At 39.6% G+C, this 26,371-nt stretch overlaps 1 protein-coding gene across 8 annotated transcripts in view; it reads right to left on the bottom strand.

Moving 5' to 3' along the window:
- Positions 1-26,371, bottom strand: part of magi1b (membrane associated guanylate kinase, WW and PDZ domain containing 1b) — a 123,052-nt gene that overhangs the window by 57,122 nt on the left and 39,559 nt on the right. For all 8 annotated transcript variants that reach the window (XM_057362180.1, XM_057362181.1, XM_057362178.1 and 5 more), the window contains exon 2: positions 12,608-12,724. In XM_057362180.1, coding sequence (XP_057218163.1) covers positions 12,608-12,724 — 117 coding nt within the window. The remainder of the gene's footprint in view (positions 1-12,607; positions 12,725-26,371) is intronic.

Here is a 26,371-nt window from a genome sequence, read left to right as displayed (position 1 = left end):
AAGAATTGATGTTTTAGCATTGTTTAACTGAATATTTTTAGTTTAAGATTATAAATCTTTATTTGGGGGGCCGCAAAGCAATGCACTATACACAAAGGGGGCCTTACAACAGAAAGGTTTGAGAACCACTGCATTAGTACAGATGTATCAAAACATGCTGAATACTGGAACTGTTTTCACTAGTAAATAGTGGTTAGTTAACATCTCTGCATTGCCAAAATAGCAATAACTGAAGCTTTGGTAACTGTCTACTATAAGAAAGTGATACGTTATGAGAGGCTGTGCTTTTACCAAAGATACGGGTGTCCCTAAAATGAATGAGTTAAACAACACTGTTGTTTTCATAAACAGAAACAAAAACAACAACATAATGTCAAGATTCTGGACACATTCATGTGATTAAATGATAACCAAAATTCAGTCTAATTCAACCAACCACCTATACAACACAAATACACAGCAATCTAAAATATTTAATTCTGATTGGTCAATCAAAGTGTCCACTACACTGTATTTTGGACTGTTGTCTCTTTTGACTATGTTTTGACTATTATCAATACAGTTAAATGAAATGGTCATAATCAAAAAGTTAAAACCAAAATTAATTTGATGTCTATTTTAGATTACTTTGTACAGCTGAAACTCACCTCTCACATCGCAGCAACCACTCGACCTTGCAGGTATGTGCTCTACAAGACTACATCATCAGGAAAATCAGGCCGTTCCTGTCGGAGCATGCCTCTCAGCTGCTAGTCCAAGCTCTGGTCATATCAAGACTAGACTACTGCACTTCTCTACTGGCCGGCCTTCCAACCAATGCAGTCAAGCCCCTGCAAATGATCCAGAATGCAGCTGCACGTCTAGTTTTCAATCAGTCTAAAAGAACCCATATAACACCCCTCCTGATTTCACTTCACTGGCTGCCAGTTGCCGCCCGCATCAAGTTTAAATCGCTGACACTGGCCTTCCGAACGATAACGGCAAATTCGCCCCTTTAGCTTAACTCACTGCTCCAGGTCTACATCTCCTCCCGTCATCTTTGGTCTGACAATGAGCGACGCCTGGTTGTTCCATCACAGAGAGGCACCAAATCGCTTGCAAAAACCTTTACTCATTCAGTCCCTCTGTGGTGGAATCAATTGCCAGCCTTCACCCGAACTGCAGCATCCTTCACAACTTTCAAAAAACAGCTCAAAACATACCTGTTCCGCATTTATTGGACTAACCAATAACTGGCTATGTCTTTAAAAAAAAGAATAAAAAATCTTGTTGTTCATTCTCTCCCTTTGCTTACTCCAGCTTTGATCCTCCTAGTAGCATGGCCTTGTAAAATGTTTATATGCTCTCCTACTTGTAAGTCGCTTTGGATAAAAGCGTCTGCCAAATGAATAAAAGTAAATGTAAATAAATCTAAGTAGTAGTGTACTGTCAGATTTCAGACCCCTGCGCTTTGTGTCATTATAAATGGTGTACATCACTTTTTGTAAAACCTGCGCCGGCACATTTCTTGGACCAATATGCATTATATTGCATATACTTAACATGTGTAGCCTACAAAAATACAATATTTTAAAATATATATAGTCATTTCTGATCCAGAACGATTTACTAGTAAAGGCAGGAGGTTTGAGACCGAGAGGGACGTTTCCCGTTCACCCTATTTGGAGATCTGGGAACTGGATTTAGATACTGGAAAATGGAAGATTTGTAATTGGGAAAACTAAGCCTGGGGATGTGCGCCCATGTTGATGTTGACAGCCATCCCTTCCGGCTCGGCGGGAGAGAGAACCATCTGTCTCAGCAAAGGGTTAATCCACAACACAGATCCCCAATTCTAGCATTTTCCAGCCCACATACCCATTAGCAAAATGAAATTGCTTTCTGTAAGTATGTCCCCCAAAAAAGATCCGTAGTTCAAAATCCCCTTCAAAACAGACCTCAAAACACACGTATACACACCTACAAAGGCTATTGTATTGGGTAGTGAACTTAAAACAGTGATCAATGCTTTGAAAAATGCATAATTTTACAAGCACACCAGCACAATCCAGCCTTGCATCCAGCTTTACCTTTATATCATAGACAGCTGCGTCTCAGATCACCATTCTCGAAAATCTACAGGTATACAGTATGTTAGCAGCGTTCACAATTAACACTCAAGCAGTGAATGAAAGTAAAAATAGACATTGTCTAGCAAATAGAATAAGTCAGCTGACTGGTCATATTTTTAGGAAATGCAACAACATAAATCAGGTTCTATCAATAGCACAGTTTAAATGTTTTGACAGTTTTGTGACAATTTCACAGTCATAATAATAATATACTACACTAACAATACACTTTACATAATACAATATATATTTGTGCATAATTTGCTGAGAAATATTTTGTCCCAAGATCCTGGAATAGGTCTTCTGTGACCCTGCATAGGACAAGCAGATTTGGAAAATGGATGGATATTTTGGATATATATACATTTACATTTCACTCACTATTGGGAGGTGTGACAAAACTTCATCTTAAATCCTGAATATGAGCTCAATAGTCATAAAACACCGGCCTGTCAGTTGCAAGGCATATATTGGAAACTCATTTACCCAGCATCCCTCTTAAAGCATTGCTAAGATACAGAGATCCTGTTTTATCCCCCAAATACAGCCACTGGCTCCATGAAAGACGGATTCAAATGTAGCCATTCAGAAACCGAGGTAGATAGGCAGTGGTTGCAGCTGGGAGAGAGACGTGGAAAGCCAGATCGGGTGGATGGGGGGAGGTCGGGGGGTTGGGAAACAGACACAGCCGACATCCTCCGGAACGCCTGCCACACTGCTCGTCTCCAAATATAATGGCCTTCAACACATCAAGTGACCAGTTAAATTCAAAGTCCACGACAGAGCAGCGCTCGATCAACCAGACGGGCACGTACACACTCGATGTGACATCCTCTCTACTGCACCATTTTGCCATCCTCAACAAATCACATCTCTCAATGCAAATTTGCATCGGTCACACAGTCCCTGCATTCCCTGCATTGCTGCTTGCTTTCCCCCCGATGTCTTTGCATTTTTCTGTCACTCCTTTTTCCATCCCTCATTCCCCACCCCCACCGCCAGACCCCGGAAGCCGATGAGTCCAGGTGTAATCACGATAAAAACATTAGATTTACCTCAGCCGAGCACCTCACGGCAGCTACCTCCTCTGCGAGCAATCCAACCGAGATCTTGCAGAAAAAGACCAAAACAGCGGAAATCCACATAAATTCCGTTTCATGTGGGCATCAGACGTTTGTATCTAAGCAAACGCTGACCAGTCTGTCGAACACCTCTCCTCCCTCTCTCTCTCTCTCTCTCCTCCTCACACTCTCGATCTCTCTTTCTCTATAAAGCAGCCGTTCAGCCCAGCGTTGAAGCTCAGCCAATGTAAGGGGCTCGCACACCAAACACCATCTGAGCTACACGTCTTCAGGCTCGCACTCATCCACCTCCGCCCGCCCACCTCTCTCTCTCCCTCACTACACCCTCCCTCTCTCCACCACATCCCACCAGCCCCCTCTACAACACACACTAACAGACAGCTACACACATGGCTCCCCCTGCAAAAAAGATGTAACGCTCTCTCGAGCGCGTACAAGAACGTACACAAATACGACGTGACTAAGGCAATCAAATGGTGGTCTTGGATGGGGATTAGAGACCGAATGAGATTTAGCAGATAAAAATCGGCCAGGTCATGCCAGCCATGTGCATTACAATACTATTGTTCATTCAAACAGGCCATTGGAGAGAGGGGTAGGGGAGCGGGGCTTCCGTGTGTGTGTTTGTCCACAATTTGGACATACTCAGGCTGCTATATTTCCATCCATTATGTCAAGCAACATAAAACTAGACAATGACAACAGAGAATGGACCTTTTTCACGATTCCGGGTTTCTCAGCAGCGTAAGCGTAAAACTTCTATAGCACTGAATGGGAGACTACCACAAATATATTTTTTTGCATTCTCATTTGCTCAAATAGCAAAAGAAAAACTCAACGATAGTGTTTTCACTGCTTTCAACAAGATGAAAAAATTAGAGATAGTCTGATAACGAGAGTCAAAAGAGAGATTGATGTCAAAATAACTGTGACTTCCAAAGACAATGTATAAGAAACTTCCTCCCATTAGCGTTAACTATTTTTTGTAATTTTATGCAAAGGTAATATAATATAAAGTATAGTGTTATAAATAGGGATGGGTATCGTTAAGATTTTATCGATAATTTGATGCAAAAACTATAATTTTTATGCAAAAAAATGATGCAAAAACACATGATGTGACAAGATGTTAAACATTTTAAGTTTCTTTATTACAGCTGAGCTATAGAACGGCAGTTTACAAATACTTCTGAGCAAACAGAAAATGCCACATAACAAAACGTGTGTGTGTTCCTTAGCATACCACTTACGGCACTTAGCATGTGCATAGGAGCACATCATAATGTAATTCAACATATTTACTTTACATCACTATGGTTATTTGGCTGGTAGACCGTATTTCTTTTTTCCTTTCTGGTTTTAGGTCTACATAAATTTAGGTACTATTAGTATAATAAAGTAATATTTTTTTAATTATATGTACTATTTTTTATAATTTTACTAGCACATTTACTTCAATTTACTAAAGTAAGTAAATATACTCCGTGACCGAATTATTAAAAACAATGTTATAATTTGTTTTCAAATAAAGGACTTTTATTTTGACGGGTTTCCGCAAAGGGGTGTTTGACGGAAGCTTCCTCGTTGTGAAATGCGGACGCTGAAAGCTCCACAAGTGCAACCATGCCACTCTTTCACTCATAAACACGCAAAACAAGCAGATTACAAATACATGATATGGATATCATCCTAGATATCACACATACGTCGAGCAAACTTAAGCCATTCGGACATCATTCAGTGATGGAAAATGTCAGGCAGCAGCCTCTAATTCGCCATTTAACACACGAATACACAGAGATAAAACTACGCAAGTATCGATAACAGTATCATTTGTCATGAAGCTTATCGATACTCTGGTATCGACCCAATTATGTACCGGTCCGAAAAAGTACCGGTTCTCTGTACCCATCCCTAGTTATAAACTTACATACATTTAAAAAAAATTAAAATATAAAAAACTGGTAGGATTTACGATGCTGATGACCGTTGAACGTGTTCCATCAACCACGACAAATGGCTGTTCCTAAAGGGATAGTTTCCAAAAAAAATGACAAGCCTGTCATCAATTATTCATCCTCATGTCTTTCAAAACCTGTATGACACTATCTTCTGTGGAACACAACAGAAGATATTTTGAGAAATGTTTGTGTCCATACAGTTTAAGTTAATGGTGGCCAATTGGGTTTAAAATATCTTCTTTGGGTTCTGCAGAAGACAGAAAGTCATACAGGTTTGGAATGACATGAAGCTGAGTAAATGATGACATAATTTTTAGTATCCCTTTAAGACCTTAACGGGTCTACAAATAGTACCAAACTTCCCAAATTTAGTTCCATAACAACTAGGGTTGGGCATCGTTTGACCAATTCTGGTTATTGATTCCGATTCTTATTGACTCCAAAATTGTAAAAAGATATCAACCTATATTGTAATGTAGCCTGCTTATTGTCTAGTTTGGAAAAGGGTATCAGATTCCTTACCTTTCGATTTCCTTACCAGAATTGATTTTCGTTTCCCAACCCTAATAACAACTACTGTGTACAATTCATCAGCCCACATTTGTTTAAAGGAAACATCCAACACTATGTAAATGGCAACACATAATATTAACCAACCACATCACAATGAGCCGATGAAATGCCAAATTATATCATCAGATCCCCTCATTATTTCCCACTCCCAGTCTACATTCTGTTTCACCCAGAAATGTCTCATTACAAGTAGGTTAAAAGCTACTATATACGTACTGTCTTTACCCATGTATGCAAATTCTGATTTTAACACATCAGTTTTATCCGTCTCTAGACCAATATTCACAAACTCGTGCCCATCTTTAAGCTTACAATTATGCACGTGAATGTGAAATTAAATTGAATGAAAATAATTTGCTTTTGAAAGGCCTTTTGACCACTAATAGCCACTCAACGAAATTACCTCCCTCATCCATCAAACAAGTCCCATATTTCTCAAGCAAATCTCTCCCCTCTCAAACTCTTTCTCTTGCTTTCTTAACCCACAAAGTTGAATGATTACAGCAGCAAAACCACAAACACTCCAGATGAAACCCTGAAGAAATAGGCCCGAGATAAAGACAGGAGCGTAGTGTGTCTGTGTTGCATGAGCTTCTATTTCTGGGTGGAGCTCAGCGTGAATATCTCAGTCCAGTGGTTCTGTGATTTGGATTTAAAGCTCACCTGGGGAAGAAGTTTTTCTACTTAACATCAAACTGCCGAAAAATAGCCTACTTTGTGTTAGAAGTTGGAATTGGATGAAAGCATTGGAGATGTAGATTTTTCCCTTAGAAACCTTGGGCTAATAAGGAAATGAATGTGTTTTGTGTATTTTGTGTAACATGTTTCGGGATGGAAAGAATGGGTAGATGCTATTCCTTGTTGAGAGGGATAATTACTAGTTAGAGGACACTTTGATTCCTAAAGTCGGAGCCCTAACCACCATAGACTGTAAGGGCTACACAGTCCCAACTATTGGTATTAGTCGCTAATCAAAATAGGTTTTTAAATGGGCAATTTATAAAGTGTTACATACGATTCCCCCTCCCCAAACCCTGAATATGTGGTTACATCTTGCCAAACCCTGTTGAAAAAAACAGCATATGCTGGGTTAGGTATGTTTTGATGCTGGTTTGACCAGCTTAAACCAGCTATGGACCAGCACATGACCAAGCTTAAACCAGCACAAACCAGCAAACCAGCATCAAAACATACCAAACCAGCATATGCTGTTTTTTTCAACAGGGAAAGCAAGCCTAAACTTTGACAAAACTGGTCTTAGATCAGTACGAAGATTGTGCAGATCTCTGTTTGTTCCTTTAAAGGATGGCATGAATGAAGTGTTTTTGAAGAGGCATTCTTTATCTTTTGTTCCCCAAACCTTTTTTAAGTCCGCCCATCCAAAATAATTCCCCCTGGACAGGCCTGATGCTGGTCTCTGGTTTGTCCCCTCTCACGGTGATCAACACTTTATGAGGGTGCTTTTGACTTGCAAATGAATTCACGAAACGCTTTCGAATGTAGAATGTCAAGTGCTCTGAGTGAATGGGTTTTTCAGGCCAGGAACAGCCAAATGTGTTGGAGCCAACTCGCAAGACAAGTCTACGCTCAACGAGGTTTTAGCCAAAGAAAACATGGAGCGGGTTTGAAATTCAGAACATGCCTGGATTTAGTTTAATTTCTCTGTATGCCGCCCACATATGCTTGCTCAGTGATATCCAGCTCGAGCTGACATTTCAAAATGGAGCCTAGAAACTCCAAACCCAAACAGGCGCTCTGAGAAAATCCTTTATCTGCTGCCCCCCCCCCCAAATTTGAATGTAAATAAAAGAATCAGAAAAAAAACAATGTGTTCTGTCAAGATTCAAGATGGAAATCCATACAAGAGTGGGTGATGCTAAAAAACGCGCGAACGTTCGCCCTCCCTGCCGAGAGCCCTCGGCGCCCTGCAGGTATTATCTCTCTTCTGTCTGCTAATCACAGCTGACTAGCGACCGGGGCGCTCTTCAGATCTACGCTGTCTCCGAGCCCGTGGTTGAACCATGTTACTCATCTGCAGACAGACTAGCACACATGCTAAATGCTAATTAGCTAGCTCCCACAGACTACACGCTTTGACTCTGAATGAGCATGTTAATACAATTAGCAAAAACTCACGACATAAATTTCCAGCTGCTTGCTAGACTTTTATGGCTCAGAAAGTCTAATTTTCATTGCGATATCGACAGCTGCGGGTCACACAGCATAAATGCACTCTCTCAGATTTTAAGATCTACCTAGCAACAATGTTTGTGATGCTTAACATAAGACACCATATGACTGGGCAGTAACCTGTCTGAGACAACATATGAGAGATCCACAGCGCGCTCGGTGGTGCAAACGGCAGCGACAAATTGAATTTTTCTTTGACGTCGGGTGCTTTTGTTCAGGTGACGAATTGATCATTGTTCATTACATCAAAGGTGATGGCCCTTCGGTGCACCGTACACCCTCTGCCACATAATCATTCCATCACACACACACGCTTGCATTCTTACACACAGACACACACACACGCGTACCCATGCTCTCCAAGGAAAATGAGATCTGTGCCCCAAAGGGGCTCCAGACAATAGCTTGAAAATAAATCATATTGATGAGAAAGTTCCACAACCAGGAGCCATCTGTCCCTGTGAATGAGATGTGACTGAAGGGTTTGATCTTGGCTTTTTTCCCCCATATTCTTTCCCCTGACTCAACCCCTACAACCCGACCCCACCCCCACAACAACCCCACCCCCAATCCAACCCTTTAGCCTATATATGAGCCATCCGCTACATGAACCGAGCAACCATACATTACCCGCTAAATCTCTAATCCCTTCCCAGCATCACCGCATGAACCTCGCAGGAAAAACGCAGGATAAGAGCATGCAGAAAAACAAGACTTGCCTTGCTGCAGAGAAGCCTCCCGAAACTGTAATCCTTTCTTTCGGGCGAGAAATCGCAGCAGCAACCTGTCTTCGGCTGCAACCCTGCTGTCTGCTACTGAGCAGAAAAACAAATGGAGAGAGCGAGAAAGCCAAAGTGGGGGTGTGAGGGGGGTGGTGGGGGGATGCAGGAAAGAGGAGGGAAGCGAGAGAGGGCAAGCAAAGGCTGGCTAACCACAGGGAAGCTTAAATAGACTGATAGATGAGGACGAGAACAGAGGGACCGAGAGGAAAATGTGAAAACATTGAGGGTGGGAGCGCCGTTCCAATGGCATCTGTTGTGTTGACAGTGTCGGCGATGCGAAAAGCCGAGCGCGAAATGAGGAAGAGACGAGAGGGAACAAAGGGCACTGTCTTTTGTTTTCGGTTATTACATCATAGGATAACAGTTAGATAAAGAACGTACACACAGGACCACAAACACACAAGGATGCACCTGTCTCTTACTAAAATTCAAGAGAGAATGAAAGATAAAACATGGCAGATGCATTAAATCATTTATGACAAATGGTCTGAGATACAGATGCGGTGGCTAAAGTGCATTGAAAATCTGGCTCCGCGGTTCACGTTGGGACTTTCTATGTCAGTAGAAATGCATCTTTCTACATTTTTGTTTTAAAGAAAACACATTCTTCAAATGAGCTGCCTATATGTGTGTGAATGGAAAACGATTTTTGTTTAATGGCTTTGTTCATTTGAACAATTATTCTTTTGAGAGCATTTACAACTAAGTAAAAGATAGTGTATAGTCAATCATTATCTAATAAGGGTGATTAGGACGCAAATGCGAAAAGGAAACTCCCTGAAGGGCATTATTTAGTGATAAATACTGACCAGCTGTACATTATCCTGCTTATTAACTACTTAACAAATAAATGGACATGAAATATTGATTTTATTATGCGAGGAGAAAGAGATTGTGTAGTGATACGAGGTACATAAACACAGAGGAGCTATGTTGAAAGTTGGTTGCGTGAGACAACGGTCAGTTAAAAGTTTAGTAGTCATATAACTATCTGAGACCACAATCTCAGAAACAGTGTTACCAACACTCAATTTAACTCGATTCAAAGTGATACTTATACAAATCACAAGCTGTAGATTTGGCTTTTAATGTTTTAACTCACAGTAGCACAACTATTCTAAGATAAGTAGACTTACAATACATGCATAACACACACAACGACAGATCCTAAATCTGCCACTGTGTCAACAATTGTATTAGTGACAAGCAGTTCTGTCTCGGGGTCACATGCCTGTATTGTCACTCTTCGCCAGCCAGCCATTACACCCCCAACACAACACAACACTCACACACACACACACACACACACACACACACACACATGGTGATACACACACTCCCAGCCACTGGCCACCTGGAGAGGCAACTGGCTGGTCAGGCCATCACTGAACAAAAGAGACAGCTGCACCCATCTACACTCCTCATGCATAAGCACACACTGACCCTCATGCACATCAAAACCCCACCCTCACTTTACACTGATCAATCTTGACTCATCCCTGTCATGTTCACCAACACCATGTCATGCAAAAGGACCAGCTAATCAACACGCAGATTTCAACCGCTCCATTAAACCCCATATTCAATTTCCGACACAGACTTTCATGAAAATCTGGTGGAGCTATCCAAGTGGAACTGTCTCAGTGCTGGTTAACCCTTTCATGAATAGAGGTCACCAAGTCTCTTTCTCCATCTCTTTAAACAACAACAAAAAAATCTATATCGTCCACTCAAGAGGACATCTAACGAAAGAGCAGACACACATATAAAAATTAAAAGAATTCTGACTGAGGTCATGAATTTATGCATGAAAGGGTTAGGATATCATATAGTAAAGATCCCAAAAATGAAAATTCTGTCATCATTTACTCACCCTCAAGTTGTTCCAAACCTACTATGGTAGTCAATAGTGTCCCAGAAATGTCAGTTGCTAACATTTTTCCAAATATGTTTCTTTGTGCCTGCACGGAATTTAATTAGTCTGTTTGAATGTTTTACACAAGAGCACAAAAATGGCTCATGACCCAGACAAACATTTCCTTTTCAACACTTTTCCAGCATTTGCTTTGCTGATTTTGAGGAAAATTCAGTAGAATTGTTTACACAAAAATGTGTTGAATGCACTACACTTTTATTGGTATTTAAAAGCATGTTTGGCCAAAATGTCATATGGTCTGACGTAGATTCTGCATTGTGCATTGTGACCCAAAACCAGCTCAAGGCACTTTTACCCTACTTAAGAGACAACAACTAACCCCAGATAAGCAAACTTTTTTTAATGATTAGCCCTGACACTGATTCTGGAGCATCTGGACATGTCCCCCCGCTCAGAGCTGCTCCAGTTTTACATAGATGGCCTCTTTAACTTGTCTCAACTGTCATTAGCCATCTATACACCGTGTCTACACCGGACGCGCCGCATCCAGTGTGGACAAATTTTAAATTATAATGGGTTCTAATGCATTCTATTGTCTCGACCGGTGTAGACACGGTGTTAGGCTAATGTACTCCAAAAAAGTAAAACAAATAATTTTAGGCATTTAAAATGACCAGTCTTAAGCCGCGGTCACACTTGACTTTTCGTTCCATTGACCTACATTCATGGTACGCATGCGAATGCGTCAGACCGGAAATAAGCCCCTCCAAAGATATTCCGCTGCGTAGCAAAGTTCAAGTTTGGTCATGTGAGTGCATGAGACCAATAGAAGATCAAAAACGTCACAGCGTGACCTCTCGGTACAGAAATGTAAAAAATGGAGGAATCGCTCCCGCCCATTTTAGTACCACCGTCTGAACAAATTCGCAAGTCTGACCGCGGCATTATTCTTTTGTGAGAATGAACCAAAATGTTGATGACTCATCCTGCACTGACAGATTTTGGTCCAATCAAATGCTCTCTAGAACCAATATGTTTCTACCCGACTAAAATCTCTGTTTCTTTCTGTCGTTTATTTAACACAGTAATTTGTGTCATTTGGCTGCAGATATATTTGGACAGGTTTTCGTTTCTGAAAGGGCATGGCTGTGTTTTATTGTCTATGAAAACGTGAGAGAGTTGAAAACCGTGATGGACTCTAGTGTTCCAATCAGACCTGCCTTCCCATCTGCCCATCCAGCTGTCTCCTGTCTATCAATGACTCTCTCGCTCACAAACACACACACACTGCCACTCACTTTCTGTCACATCAGCTAATGGATCAGTCTGTTTAATCTGAGAAGGTCTACAGATGAGAGCTCGATTAGCAGGACAGCACACAACTCAAAAGTCAAACAGAAGCCGAGAGGTGATTGACTTTCACCTGGATAGCATTGAAACTGCTGCTCCAATGTTACGACCGATCAAAACTACTAAAAGCAGATTTAAAATCTTCTACAAACTTTAGCAGAATGCTTTTTGAAATAGCTTTTATGTTGGAGAGTGCAATGCTTTTCAAGTTTTAATGTTTAGTCATTAAAATGCAACGGCTTTTTAATTCACTTTTTAACAACAATATCCTGTATACTTCAAACTACAGACACACACAAACAAAGTTAAAGCAGTAAGGTTGAAAATGTTTTCCACAGACTTGCACAGGACTCTATTCAAACTTTTAAACATCTATTTTACAAGTCAAAGCACATTCATTCTGCTGCATGTTTACTGCTCTCGTTCTCTATACAAATATGGAAACACAATATTTTAATCACACCTCTCACAAGAACATGGCAGCCACCTACTCAATCAAAAAAAAAAGATTTCCGTGAATATTCGAACTGTACAAACAGTCCTGCCATTACTTTTCTGTATACACAGCTTCCTCATATCAACATTACAGAGAGTACAGTAGACAAGAGTACAGTTTTTTCACAGCTAGAGAACAGACTGTCCACTGGAGTATTGTTGAATAAGAAATAATGAGGATACTCACAAGGCACAGCGTGGCGGTAGAGGTTGTCTCGTATGGTTTGCTGAAGATCATGGTCGGGGGAGGATTTCTGAAACCTCTGGCTCAGGTAGAGCTTCAGGTCTTTATTGAGTTTGTTTCCTGAGGAACAAAGTAGAAACACACACATTTTTAATAATGCTGAATCATGTGCATCTGTAGATACATATTTCGACCTAAACAGCAGTCTTAACCATTCTGAGACAAAGAGCGTTATGGGTAATAGAGAAACATGACGGGAAAAGACCAAAACCAAACAAAGCTACAATCTTGGATTAGCGCCCGTCTATAACAATAAATAAATTACTACTACCAAAATCATAAATGCATTAATTGATTCGCATGGGCGTGAAACGGTAATCCCTGACACATTAGCGCCAGCATTTAGCACATTTTAGCAGCACACCTCGATTCACACTCACGGGGATACCTGGCTGCCACCTCAACGCGGAGTAAGCAGCAATAGAGTGGGCCATGTGAAACATTTCCCACCCTCAGCTCCACCATCTGTTTAGAAGACACAGATCGCTTACCCAGCACCATTTCAAAGAGATGCCAATAGCCAAAAGCTGTTTATGTGTTAATGTGGTTCCGCTGGGTGCCCAAGCCAATGCCAGACCAGTCGCAGACACCGGCCTAGCCACAAACCCTCGGATACTCGCATGTAGAAGGAACTCGAGTTCCCTTTATCAGATTAATGTGAGGAATTCTCTTCATTGAACAGACTTTATTGAGGCCTACATAGGACAAGGTATCAGCACACTTGGTTGCCATGGCAATACTTGATGCTCTAAATAAGGCCCCGCCCTTCATAATCGTCATCCACACTTTGGTGACGCTATGCTGCATACGTAGTACTTTGAGGGTGCACTGCGGCAGGGCCAGTATAAAACTACAGGCATTAAACAAGATGTTTACACTTTTTACACTAATTTCTAAAGTCGAAGTACAAAATCATCGACGTTGTCATTAAAGTGTTATCTTAATGTGATATCCAATGCAGTTTCTCTAGTGGGGTGTTATGGGATTAGGGGATTACCTTCGCACAGCACACTGACTAAAATAAGTGTGGACTGGCAGAGTCTGATACCACATCAGCATTTCTGCATTGAACTCTAGCTAAGATATAAAAAGATAAATGGAACAAAAATTCATTCTGCGTCTAAATGAACCGACCAAAGGGGGGCATTTATGAGATCAAAACAGTTTCAAAATTACAGCACTCATTAAAGGATGAAAGCAGCCTTTTAGTGCGGACAAAACAAGGTCAAGGGATATTATTATTTTTATATCACAAAAATGTTTAAAGCGGCCTTAACACACGCGGTTTCTGCCAATCTCATATTAATCTTGAGTACCTAGAGTAGTATTGCATACTTAGTATCTTAGAAGAGTATTTAGTTCGATCACGTTTATAAAAGTACGAGTATTTCCAAAATCATAAGGCGTGTGCGGGGCGCGGAGGGGTAGGCTGAACTAAAGCACATTGCCAACAAAACACAGACATCAGTTTCACTCATGTCCGGCATCTTTTAGCGCTGGGACGGCTCCATATATCAGTTTCCAACGATCTCCAAATCCAGCGTTATATCCACCGTTTATATAACATTCATCACCCAAATGCAGTGAACAAACAAACACCTGAACTTCGCGAATGTGTGCTCTCTCTCTCTCTCTCCTGCACACAAGTGAAAGTGACGTCTGCGCATGCTCCTTCTCCTGCTCCCCTTGCTGCTGCGTGGGCGTGCCGCGTGCTTTTCCGGGAGAACTGTCCAATAAGGGACTAAGAAAAATTGTTACGAAACAGTTTTATATGTTCGAAAAAAACTTTCCGAAACCTGTACGATCACTGCGGGAGTGTATCGAGCACAGAAATACTACATAATATGCCCAACTCGTTTTTTGACAAGTTGACCATGTTAAGAATGAGAAGACAGCACGTTTAACATTGTAAAGAAGTCAGAATGCATGACACATCGTTGCAGCACCCCTTTAATATTGCATATTGCAACTTTAAATATATTACAGATGCAGTATTGCATCTTTAGCCATACAGATTGCAGTGATGTAGCACATACATTAAACATACAAAGTTTGTGTATTAGCATACAATGTTTTGTTGTGTCCCGTCTTCTACATTGTATAAAAACAACTTCAGTTAATAAACAGGACATTTGTTATTAGGACTAAATTTATTACTTTTAGTGTACTGACTGGATTTACTCGAACACTGCATACTTATGTTTTTGTCTAAAATGTAGGGAAATTTCCCAGCATGGATTGCAGCAACGTTGATTATGTGGTTAAAGGGATAGTTCACCCACAAATGAAAATCCTCATTCATTTCATCATTTACTCACCTTCATGTTGTTTCAAATCTGTATAAATGTCTATGTTCTGTTGAACACAAAAGAAGATATTTAGAATAATGTAGGAAACCAAATCGCTCTGGGGCACCATTGACTACCATAGTAGTTTAGTTTCCTACTATGGAAGACAATAGTGCCCCAGAACTATTTGGTTACAAACATTCTTACAAATATCCTTTTGTGTTCAGTGGAACAATACAATTTACACAGGTTTGAAACAACTTGAGACTGAGTAAATGAAGACTGAATATCCATTTTTGGGTGAACTATCCCTTTAATGTTAGAGAAAAAAATTAATGCTTTAGCAATAGCGCTGGTTCTATTTCTCTTGTTGTTGTTGTTTATTTGTGTAGTGTTGAGGTCTAAGTGCATGACGCAGTGTTGCTACTAGTGAAAGTGATTTCACAAACTGTTTAAGTAGTTACTAAATAGTTTGTAACCAAACTGTTCTGTGGCACAATTGACTACTATAGTAGTTTTCCCCCATACAATGATAGTCAATAGTGCCCCTGAACCATTTTGCTAAAAACATTCTTAAAAATATCTTTCTTTGTGTTCAGCAGAACAACAAACTTTCTACAAGTTTAGAACAACTTGAGGGTGCGTAAATAATGACATTTTGTTCATTTTTGGGTGAGCTATCCCTTTAACAATTCTTTAACCTTAAATGTAATACAACCTGTAAAGCAGATTGTACAATTGGCTGTAAAACAAAAACCGACTGTGCCAGGCAATGTTTAAGATAGAAGGTCAGAAAAGAGCTTTTCTCTTCTAATTGAACCTCTGGAGGACCATTTCTTAATCTAGTCGAATCCAGGTCTAAAAGTAGTTTTCGATGAAAAACCCCATTAAACAGCTTTTTCAGAATTGAAACGGGAGTTACACGCGAGTGGCAAACAGCGTCCTGTTGAGCTGGTGACCGCAGCCCGGCGTCCCAGTTCGAACCATGGCGTGCCGCTGTGAATTAATCCCCGCAACAGGTTGTGAGTCATCACTTAAACCTACACCAGCCAGAATCAAGCTCAGACTACATCGCCACCCCATCAATCATCGCAAACTCACTTTATACCCAATTAGCCGCTGAGCTAGTCAGACTCAAAATCAACAATGAACCTGGTGAGATCTGAGCTCCTGCCCTGCAGAGATGCTGGCGGGACAGTGAACAGACACAGATGTGTAAGAGGACAGTTACTAATCATTTAAAATAAAAACGGAGCGTAACATAGACATTTTAATAGAATAAGTGGGTGTGGTAACAGCCTACCACCAAGTAACTTAAAGGTCATTTACTCACCCTCATGTTGTTCCGACACTGTACAAATTTCTTTGTTCTGTTGAACACAAAAGAAGATATTTTGAAGAATGTGGGAAACTAAACAGTTCTGGGGCACCATTGACTACCATAGTACTTCCTTACTATGGTAGCCCATAGTGCCCCAGAACTGTTTGTTTTCTAACATTCTTCCAAATATCTCTGTGTTCAGCATAACAACAACATTTACACAGATTTGAAAGGGTGGGTAAATGATGACAGAATTTTCATTTTTTGAGGAGCTATCCCTTTAAGGGGAGGACGAGAGAAGAGACAGAAAGTGCTTGATCTCTGAAGAAGACAAACAATCTACTCTGTGCTTTGAGCGGGAATGCAAAAAATGACTGGTCACAGGCCACCAATGTATTTGCTTCTCCATGTCTATAATCTAGAATACTGCATCCTTGAGTTCCCGTATTATTATTTAGTTGGGTGTATACAGAGAGGCTCAAAGGGGGATGTTTTTAGCGAGCAGAGTGAACGCCAGCGAATGTTTCGGGTGTCTTTTTACACAGACCCACACACTTTATACACGCAACGCACAGATTACACATAATATAATCATATTATATGCATTATGGAGATGGAGGTTTAGTGCACTACAAAGAACGGGCCTAAAAAGCACCTTTTCAAGGAAGCAAGTGTTTTTCAAATGCAATTACAAAATACTTTTCAAGGAGGGAGAAAAGCATCTTCAACTAATAACAGCTGTTATACTTTAGGCTGGTATTTCTTTTTTGTATGTGAATAAGATATAGTCAACACAGCAAATTTATTTTCCATATTGTAGAGATGAACACAGAAGCATTGTGGTTGATTTTTGTATGTTTTGTACGTGGGGTTTTGAAACAATTCAAAACTATTTTTCACTGTTGTTAGGCCTACTATCTGCAGATTCAGATTAACAGAAATTACAACAGCCAAGTGGTTTAAATCTTATTTTACGAAACTGGCGATTTTTTGCTCAGTCTGGCCATACCTCTGTGTCATGGCAGATTTTGGGACATTTCCGTGCACTTTATCAAAGAATATTCTGCATTTTATGTGCACACTCCCCCCACAAACAGGCAAAAAGAAGTGATAAATGTGTGCGTGTCTGTGTGGGGGTGTGGGGACACCATTTGGCATCTGAGCCCCTAAATCCCTCCTAAAATAGATAATTAAATAACAAATTGCCAACAGCCCAACTGCACCTGGCAGATAAACTGATGATGGAGAATGAACATGAAAGCCAAGGCACACTTTTCATTATTTATGAGTATCTGCATTAATGCACGTGTGTACAACTGTTTCTAAATACTGGAAACCAACACTGCCAGGGTGTATTTTCCATTACCCGGTGGATCTCAATATTCACCAGGAGAAACCAAAGCACAGAGTTTAAAAGAGATTACGGGATCAGACAAACCATTTTGAGTTTCACAGAGCTGGTACCACTCAGACACATGACAGCCAGCTGACGCCCGCCGTACGTTCTTGGAAAAATGAAATCCAAGAACTGAAAAGAGGCTTGTTTTACTCACTCGGCTTTGGAGTTGGAAAATGAAAGAACTGTCAGACTTGCAAATTTCTTTGGAGTCAAACTACAATATAGACATTTTCCTCCGCATGTGCATAAAAGCAAGCAATAAAACTTTGTTCAAAAGGCTCTTGAAAAAAAGTGAGTGACAGATGAGTAAATGAGTGTGAGAATAGACTTACACACTCAATCAGACACAAACACACACCACACACACATAATGAAATGAAGGCATAATGTAAATGAAGAGTTTATTTCCAAAAAGAGATTACTCTGTGTTTAAAATTTTTCAAAAATCATGTTTTTTATTGTGCATTCCAATTAATATCAATCAAACTGCAGTTGGTTTGTTTTGATTTAAGCCATAATAACTAAAAAATACAGCTAACTAACACAATAAAACACAATAAAAACATAACACTTTAAACAACACAATAAAAAAGCAACCAATACTATAAAATGTTGGCATGTTTATATTACTTACTATTCATATAAACCAATTCACATTAAAATTATCAATGTAAATACAATGTGAGTTCATAAGGAAGCAAAAAATATTTTTTTATCCCTCTGCAACTTCATCTAATGGCTTTCACTGTGGGACACTGTCACTTAGCGGTTCAACCATATTTCATAAAAATTGATGTATTGTGTGTTTATATATCCAGATTTATTTTATGCAACAATCTCTCCTTCCTTTCCTGAAAATATTCCAGACACTACACTCTCAAAAAGAATGTATATGTATATTTAACGCATGTTTATTGACACATTAGGAGTCATGTCATGTTGATGCTGTGCTAAATAAATGGGAGAACACAAGGCTGAGTTAAAAGAAAGACAAAATGTGTTGTCTTTGACTCAAAACAGTGATGCGTTTTTTAGACTGCAACACCGTGAATCAAAGGGGAGTGCTCAAATCAAGTTTTTAAGACTGGTCATATTAACCATCATATAAAAGCAAGCTCTCAGCTACCCCGTGGACAGACCCCCATATCTGCCCGTGTCATCTAATGAGAGCACTTCTTATGACACAAACCCATAGGATCAGCACAGAGATCACCCTCAGCTCACCATCTCCTAGACACGCCCATCAAAAAGAAATACTGCCATCATGTTCGAGGGTTTATATTTAACACTGGAGGGTTAAATATAAAAGCCCATGATAATGATGTGTTTGTAAACACAGCGGGGCGGCATTAGCAGGAAAGATTGTATCTGCTCTGTAGATTCGTGTGAGGAATAAATACAAGTATGAGGTCTGTAAACAAGTGCCTGTGTGATTGGTATTCAGCTCTCGTTTCTTTCCTAGCTCTACACTGCCCTCTGTGTTTCACTCCATTACGCCTGGCCTGCATCACACTGGGCCCTGTCGCCATAGCAACGCTGGTCAGCGCAGCACTCATGCAGCCTTGCTGCTTAAGTTTGCTGCCCCCTGCTGGAATTTAACAGTAACAAGCTCGAACGCAAGAGGATTGGACAAATAAACAGATCGCGTTTTCCTAATCCTAAATATGGTATAACATCTTTACTTACCACAGTATATGAACAAAATTACTCCAATGAGTCATACAGCGAAAAATACACACAGATGTAGCCCAAGCACCCAGATTTGGTGACTTATTGTAGGCCTACCATAAATCCAATTTTTTCTGTCACATAATTATTGACATAATTATAAACACTTTTATCATCCCTAGTTAAATACTTAACATACAAACCCTGAGATGTGTTTATGTTATAAATTGGCACCTTAATTTAATTCATTTCAAACTTGGTCTCTCTGAGGAAACGACTTACCCCCTCATTTAATATAACCGCAGTGTCACTGTGCAGGCACACATCTTAACCTCTCATTTATGAGGAGGAACTCGTCACTTTTCCCTTGAATTTATGACCATCCGGGCCTATCGCTGCTCGGTTTGAGGATTTTATATGACCGTATGAGACCGAAAAGACAGAGACGCTTTACAACAGCATTTCTCTCCAGCAGCAACTGAAATTGTTTACCACATTCCAGATTGCTTATATCGATTCCCAGCGCTCAGGGCAAAAAATACGCCCCCAATGATTCGTCTCAGACATGCAGCGTTGATCAGATAGAGCCGTCGTTTATATTCGTCCCTTTTGACTACAGGCATCAGACAAGCGTATTAGCTTCACTGGTCTTTATGGTTGTGTCTGACTGTGTTTGGGATATCAATGTGTGTAACTTTCAGGAAAGAGAACACATGTCTTTTGGAAGAAGTTCTCTATGGATACATGATATTAAAACACTTAAAGTAGCCTGTATAAGCCGGTCAAGAGGTGAGCGCAGGTAAATCTGGGTGATATGGCTGAAGTGCTCACTGCTCATTGGATATAATGCTTAATCTTGTGCATGTGTGCATTTAATTGTCCAGAAAGCATTGCGGCTCATGGGTAATGATGGCAATAGAGTTGCAGCAACAGGTGCCGACTGCTTCCAAGTCAAAAGAACTGTGGAATGATGATCATAACTTTTCTACAAGCCTGACAGAAAGACGTAATTTTCTATTTTTTATACTCCAACTTCATCCAGGCAAGCATCAGAAAACCACCACACGCCTCAGACCTTTCTGACAGGATTTACAGGAGACTTTAAGACACTGAACAGTCAGTGTGGAGCAGCATCATTTATTACCACAGCCTATAAGCACTGCTAGCTTGATACGGCTGTAAAAGCAGCTTAGCATCATTGTTTGCCTTTGAACACTGGCTCATTATGTCAGGCTCTACAGATCCTTTAAAGGGACAGATCACCCAAAAATAACATTTCTGTCTTCATTTACTCACCCTCAAGTTGTTCCAAATCTATGTACATTTCTTTGTTCTGATGAACACTGATAAAAGATATTTGGAAGAATGCTTGTAACCAAACAATTCTTGGCCACCATTGACTACCATAGTATCAAAAAGGGCCCCAGCACTGTTTGCTTTCCTACATTCTTCAAAATATCTTATTTTGTGTTGAACAGAACAAAGAAATTTACAAAGCAATTTTTCCTACTATGGTGTTGTTCCTACTATCGTGCTTCATTACAGATTTTATAGTTACGGTATCAATGTGCTTCCACATATTTCAGATGTGACTATTTACTTTGTTTTTGTTTCGTGCATGTAAATAAAGATAAAATAACAACCAATTAATATGACAGAGTCAGACTATTGATGTTTATCATACTAACAATTAAATGAAGGGAGATTTTGGACCAATTACATTTATTTGGGAGACGGAGCAACCCGGGTCAAGGCCAACTGAAATGACAGACACTCTTAAAACTAAAGTGAACTGGTTTATTTTCACATTTAAATGAGTTCCTGTCATAGTGTGAATAGATAGTAAATTTCTCTCTCATACACACAATTTCCTACACAGCACTTTAAGACCCTTGAGGGGACTGACTGGCAACTACACTTATTATCTTCCCTACCCTGGGTCTTTTATCAGACCAACAACAGTGAAAAGTATCACTGCTGTACTTCTGACAGACTAAACTCCGAATAAAACATCCAGTCGTGTTTGTACTTCTGAAGGCGATCTTTTCAGTTTCATCCAGATTCTAGCTACATTAAAACTCACATGATCCCTACACAGTGTTCACTGCTCCCTGTTTACCAAAGAGGGGACAGCTTCTCCTGAGAAACAATTAAATTCTAAACACATGCAAGTCAATGTGATTTGGCACATTTGCACTATTTTTATGACTTCTTAACAGTTATGAAACCAATGGTTAGAATAATAGCATTGTAACTATGTATTTTATGCGATGTATAATTATATATATATTGCAATATATACAAGGTGATTGTATACAAATGTCTGTATAAATCATTCTGATGCAAGATCAAATGCATGTGTTTTTTTGCCTCTGTGTGTGTCTCTCTCTCACCAAGCAGCTGTTTCTGTGTCGCCCCACCACTGGGTTTGATTAAAGGTCCTGTGATACAACCCACTCTCACCCCACACTGGGACCACAGCACCCCACAGCGTACAAGGCAGCAGGACGCTCTCACGAGTCAATATGGCACCCCTCCACCCAACCAACACATACACTCACATTTTAGGGGCGTGTCAGCATGCCAGTCTAACAAAAGCCCTACAACCCTTGCTCTCACTCACTCACAATGATGCTTCAATCTGCTGATGCAACACAGTAACTAAAGTAAAGCATGTGCTGTCCGCACGGAGCCATCGGTGATAGAGGCTCTGTGACTAAGCAAACAGCAGCAGCCAGATGAGCCAAGACAACTGACACCAGCTAAGATTTTCCTACTGCGCCACCAGGGGGCATGACTGAATATGGCAGGTTGGCAGATATCAGATAATTGGCTGATGGCACCAAGGCAAGCACAAGCACAGTCTATAGTCTTTCACTGACAAGTAGCAAAACATACTTTATGTTGTTCATTGCATAATAAAAATCATTAGTTTTATCCTAGTTCATTATTTTCTCTATTGAAAGACCTACTGCTTTAAATTTGCTATGAATTATGCAACTGATTAGAATGGATTTTTGTTCTAAGTTATAGTAAACAAAATCATTTTTAAAAGGAACTCTATTACAGACAAAGTCTTTTATTGACAAAAATGTTTAAATGTACTGTATATCACAAAAATTTAAAGAAATGTTTAAAGACCCCTGTTGTGAAAATCAAGTTTTTAATGTTGTTTATACTGTATGTTTATGTGGTGTTTTTAATGTGTTTTAAGACAAACCATGTGCAATTGTATCATTTGAAACCATTGCCAAGTATTTTCTCTATAAAACTGCAGTTTACCAAAGACAGCTTAAAAAATGCAGTTTGAAACTGCTCCGGTTAATGACGTCATAAATGTAACCAATCACATCAACTCATTTGACCCCTGTGGATCAGCAATTTGAGGCATAAATAAAGGACGGCGCACAGATTCGGGCTGAATCGATCGTTGCACTGCTGTGTCAGCTCTCAGTTTCACTTTCAGTTTTAGCAGCGTCTAAACTGGCAAGTGCGACTGAGTGGAGGCGGGGCTAATTTGCATATTCATGTCTCTGCGTATCTTAATAAAGCTGAGGTGTAGAGTTACATTAAAGCTTTTTTAGGGAAGGAAAAAACGTTTAAATATGTAATTTTGATGGTCAAAGATTAGTTTTAAGATAATTATTGACCACAGCGGGACTTTAAGAAGTGAAAAGTTTTAGAAATTTGTTAAACGGAGTAAAGATGGGTTCATCGGACACACACACCTGGCTCAAAGTTCATTTCCGGTGTGTGTTTGGTTATAATATAACAATTTATTTTTAATTGATATTAATTTATTGTACATTAATTGTATTAAATTCAATTAAAACTACTCAACAGTTTTGATTCTTTGCTGAGGTCTACCGTAAGTTAAGTTTGGGTCATATAACTTTTATGTTGTTGCCGCCGAAACGTCTATAAACCAAGATGACTCTAGATGCATGCACTTATAATCTCACTTCTGTAAGAAACAAAAATACAAGTAAACAATTGGAAATCTTCTAGCTAATTCATACCAAAACTTTCTGTCACTCTTCTAATTGTCACCATGTAATCCTAACATTTCATTCCCACAATCCTTTTCACCTCCAGACTCACACATCCCTCATTTCTCCTCTTATTCTCTGACACTTGAGCAGACAGCCATGACCTAATTTCTCCAGCACTAATGCAAAGTCACAGGACATGAGAGCGTTACACGCATCAGAGACAGGCAAGGTGATGTTATCCACATTAAAGCTTCACATCTGCTTGGCTCTAAATTTAGCAGCAGCGCAGAAACTCAACTTGCTCAGTGTACTACACTTAACTACACTCTGTGATTGCATACATACACGTACATCATAAACAAGGGCTTAGGCACCTTCCCAAACAAGTCTTTTCCTCTCTGACACATTAATCTAACAGTGTCCCAAATGCAGCTCTGATCCACCCCTCTAGAGCCACTCATACTGCATACTACGGCATGCTATCCCGAACACACACGTATATACAGTACATATAATAGAGAATGGAAAGTTACATAATTCTTTCCCAATCACAGCAGGGTTGAGATGTTGCTTTCTTCCAAATGAATTTTGCAAGAATTCTATGACTTCATGAAGCAAAAGCTGAGCCCAGAACAGCTCAAAAAAGTGAATTCAACCCAAATCGCAGGAGCTAAAAAAAGAAAGCTTCAAATCCTAGATCAGCATGAAAATCTCCAGTCGTAAAGCTTCTCTCAAACTGTGGCACATGCTTCTGTAATGATTAATCTGTAAGCGGTTTGAATATGGATGGCACTTGTAATATACTTTTTTTACATGCACAGGGTTAACACACAGCAGGATATTTTATGTAAGAAGGTAAAAATAGTTTCAGGGTTGTAATAAAAAAAGGCAGAAATACAAAAGTAGCCAAGGGAATGTAAAACGCATGCAATTTTAATATGTTGTCCTCCAAATTTTATTTTGTCCTAAACTATCAAGCACCCATATGTGCAGGCTGTATTGATGCTCCTAAGGGGTTTTGCAATCTGTCATGCCGACCAACCTGCACAGATGCAAACAAAAGCTCAATGCATGAGTCTGCCCATCACATGCTTTACTAAAATGAAAATGTGAAACACAGTAACACTCAGCACTAGTTCCGTTTCAGTTACAACACATTATGCATCTTTGGAGAGGTTCATGAATACAAACCGAAAAGGCAAGATGCAGTAAAACACAGGGATCAGAGGTCTCTCCATGCTGTTGTAACTGCAGTTACTCTTATACCGTAAGGGAATTAATCATGGTGTCTGGCATGAAGCTGGTAGTGACAGCTTTCTGCAATGCAGGTTGCTTCATCATTCATTCGACTGCGCTGTGACTAAACGCTTTCATGCTACATGTCATCAGACTCTTTATGAGACCACGAACTGAAACAATAGGTTCCATCTTCATTTCAATCCCATCTCCTTTCATTACAAGATAGTCTCCTCATTTCTAATTTCCATCCTTCAGTCTTTGGAAAACACTATTTCCGATTCTTCAACAGAGTACCTGTCCGAAAAAATATGCACATGACAAGAAAGTGTCAAGGAAATAGAGCAGAGTAGGGTGAAGTGTTCCAATTCCACCCATGTTTTGCTGTGCAAAAACCAATCAATGACCGTCTGTTTGGAGACTACTAATTTGGATAGTAAGAGGTTGAATCTAGGGCTGTCAAATTGATTAATCGCGATTAATCGATTCCAAAATGCGTGTGCCCTGTATGTATATATATATATATATATATGCATACATGTACATAAATATAACATATATCATATCCTCACTGTTCTTCCGGAACCTTGTATTTCCTAAGTTTTTCAGGAAATAGAAAAAAAAACACTTTTTAAATGATTAAATACTGTGTTGTCCAAGTTGACAAGCACTTTTTAATACTTTCTATTGTTAAATATTTGCAAAACCCAGTGACAAACATAAAGGGTGACTAATATGATTTATGGCAAAAAATAAAAATCACGAAATATGGAGATGCTACATTTATATTATGTAAATAATGGCATGTAAATATAATTGATCTTATGTATAAATTTAAATGCGTATATGTTACAAATATTTCTTGAATATATACACATGTGTTTATGTATTTATATACACATATAAATATACACACCACACACAAATTCTATGAACACAAACTTTTTTGAATTGATTAATCGCGATTAATCGATTCGACAGACCATAAGCCAATAGAGACTAAATTTAAATGTAAAGACTGCATTCAGACTCATAAATGCTGATATCTAGTCTATCTCGCTTAAACAGATATCCACATATGAGCACATGTCGTAATATTGCTTCATTCGTAACACACGATCAAGGATGCGACACTTGGGGATTCATTTCAATGATCAATATATAGGTTATATAGGATCAACATTGTGATCAATTGTGAGATTCTATTTACTTGGACTTTGCTGCATTGCACAACTATCTTTATAGCTTGAGCTTGAACTTTGGTTAAATAGTGGTGGTCATCCATTTTTATTTCCCTTTAAAAGATCTCATGAAAAATGTAAAACATTAATGCTTGCAGTGAGAATAATGAGATGGTATCAGGGGGATAAAATATAACAAAACTTGTTTCCCCATCTTTAATTGCAACATGATTTACAGTTATATTACATTGCTGTGGAAAGCACATACAAAGCTATGATTAACTGTGTACTGCAACTAATAGTATTACAAAGCACAAGCACTGTCGAGAAGGCATATAGTAGGCCGTTCTATAGCCACATTATTGCCGGCTAATGAAATGAAGGAGTTCATGGACATAGAAACAGAGCTAATGATGCAATTATACAACAACTCCACCTGGCAGTGCTCCAGTACATCTAGACTTAACCCCACCCTGCTAGAATCACACTCCCACATACTAAACAAACATATTCCGACTCTCCTCCATGGTGCCCTTGCGCGTATTTAGTCCTGCGGCTACAAAACAGTCCTTGAGCTGTAAAACTTTAACTGAGAAACATGAACTCTGCCCATGCCGAGTGT

The sequence above is a fragment of the Triplophysa rosa genome, linkage group LG20 (genome assembly GCF_024868665.1).
Source record: "Triplophysa rosa linkage group LG20, Trosa_1v2, whole genome shotgun sequence".
NCBI classification, from domain to species: domain Eukaryota; kingdom Metazoa; phylum Chordata; class Actinopteri; order Cypriniformes; family Nemacheilidae; genus Triplophysa; species Triplophysa rosa.
This window is presented reverse-complemented; position numbering and strand designations above follow the sequence as displayed.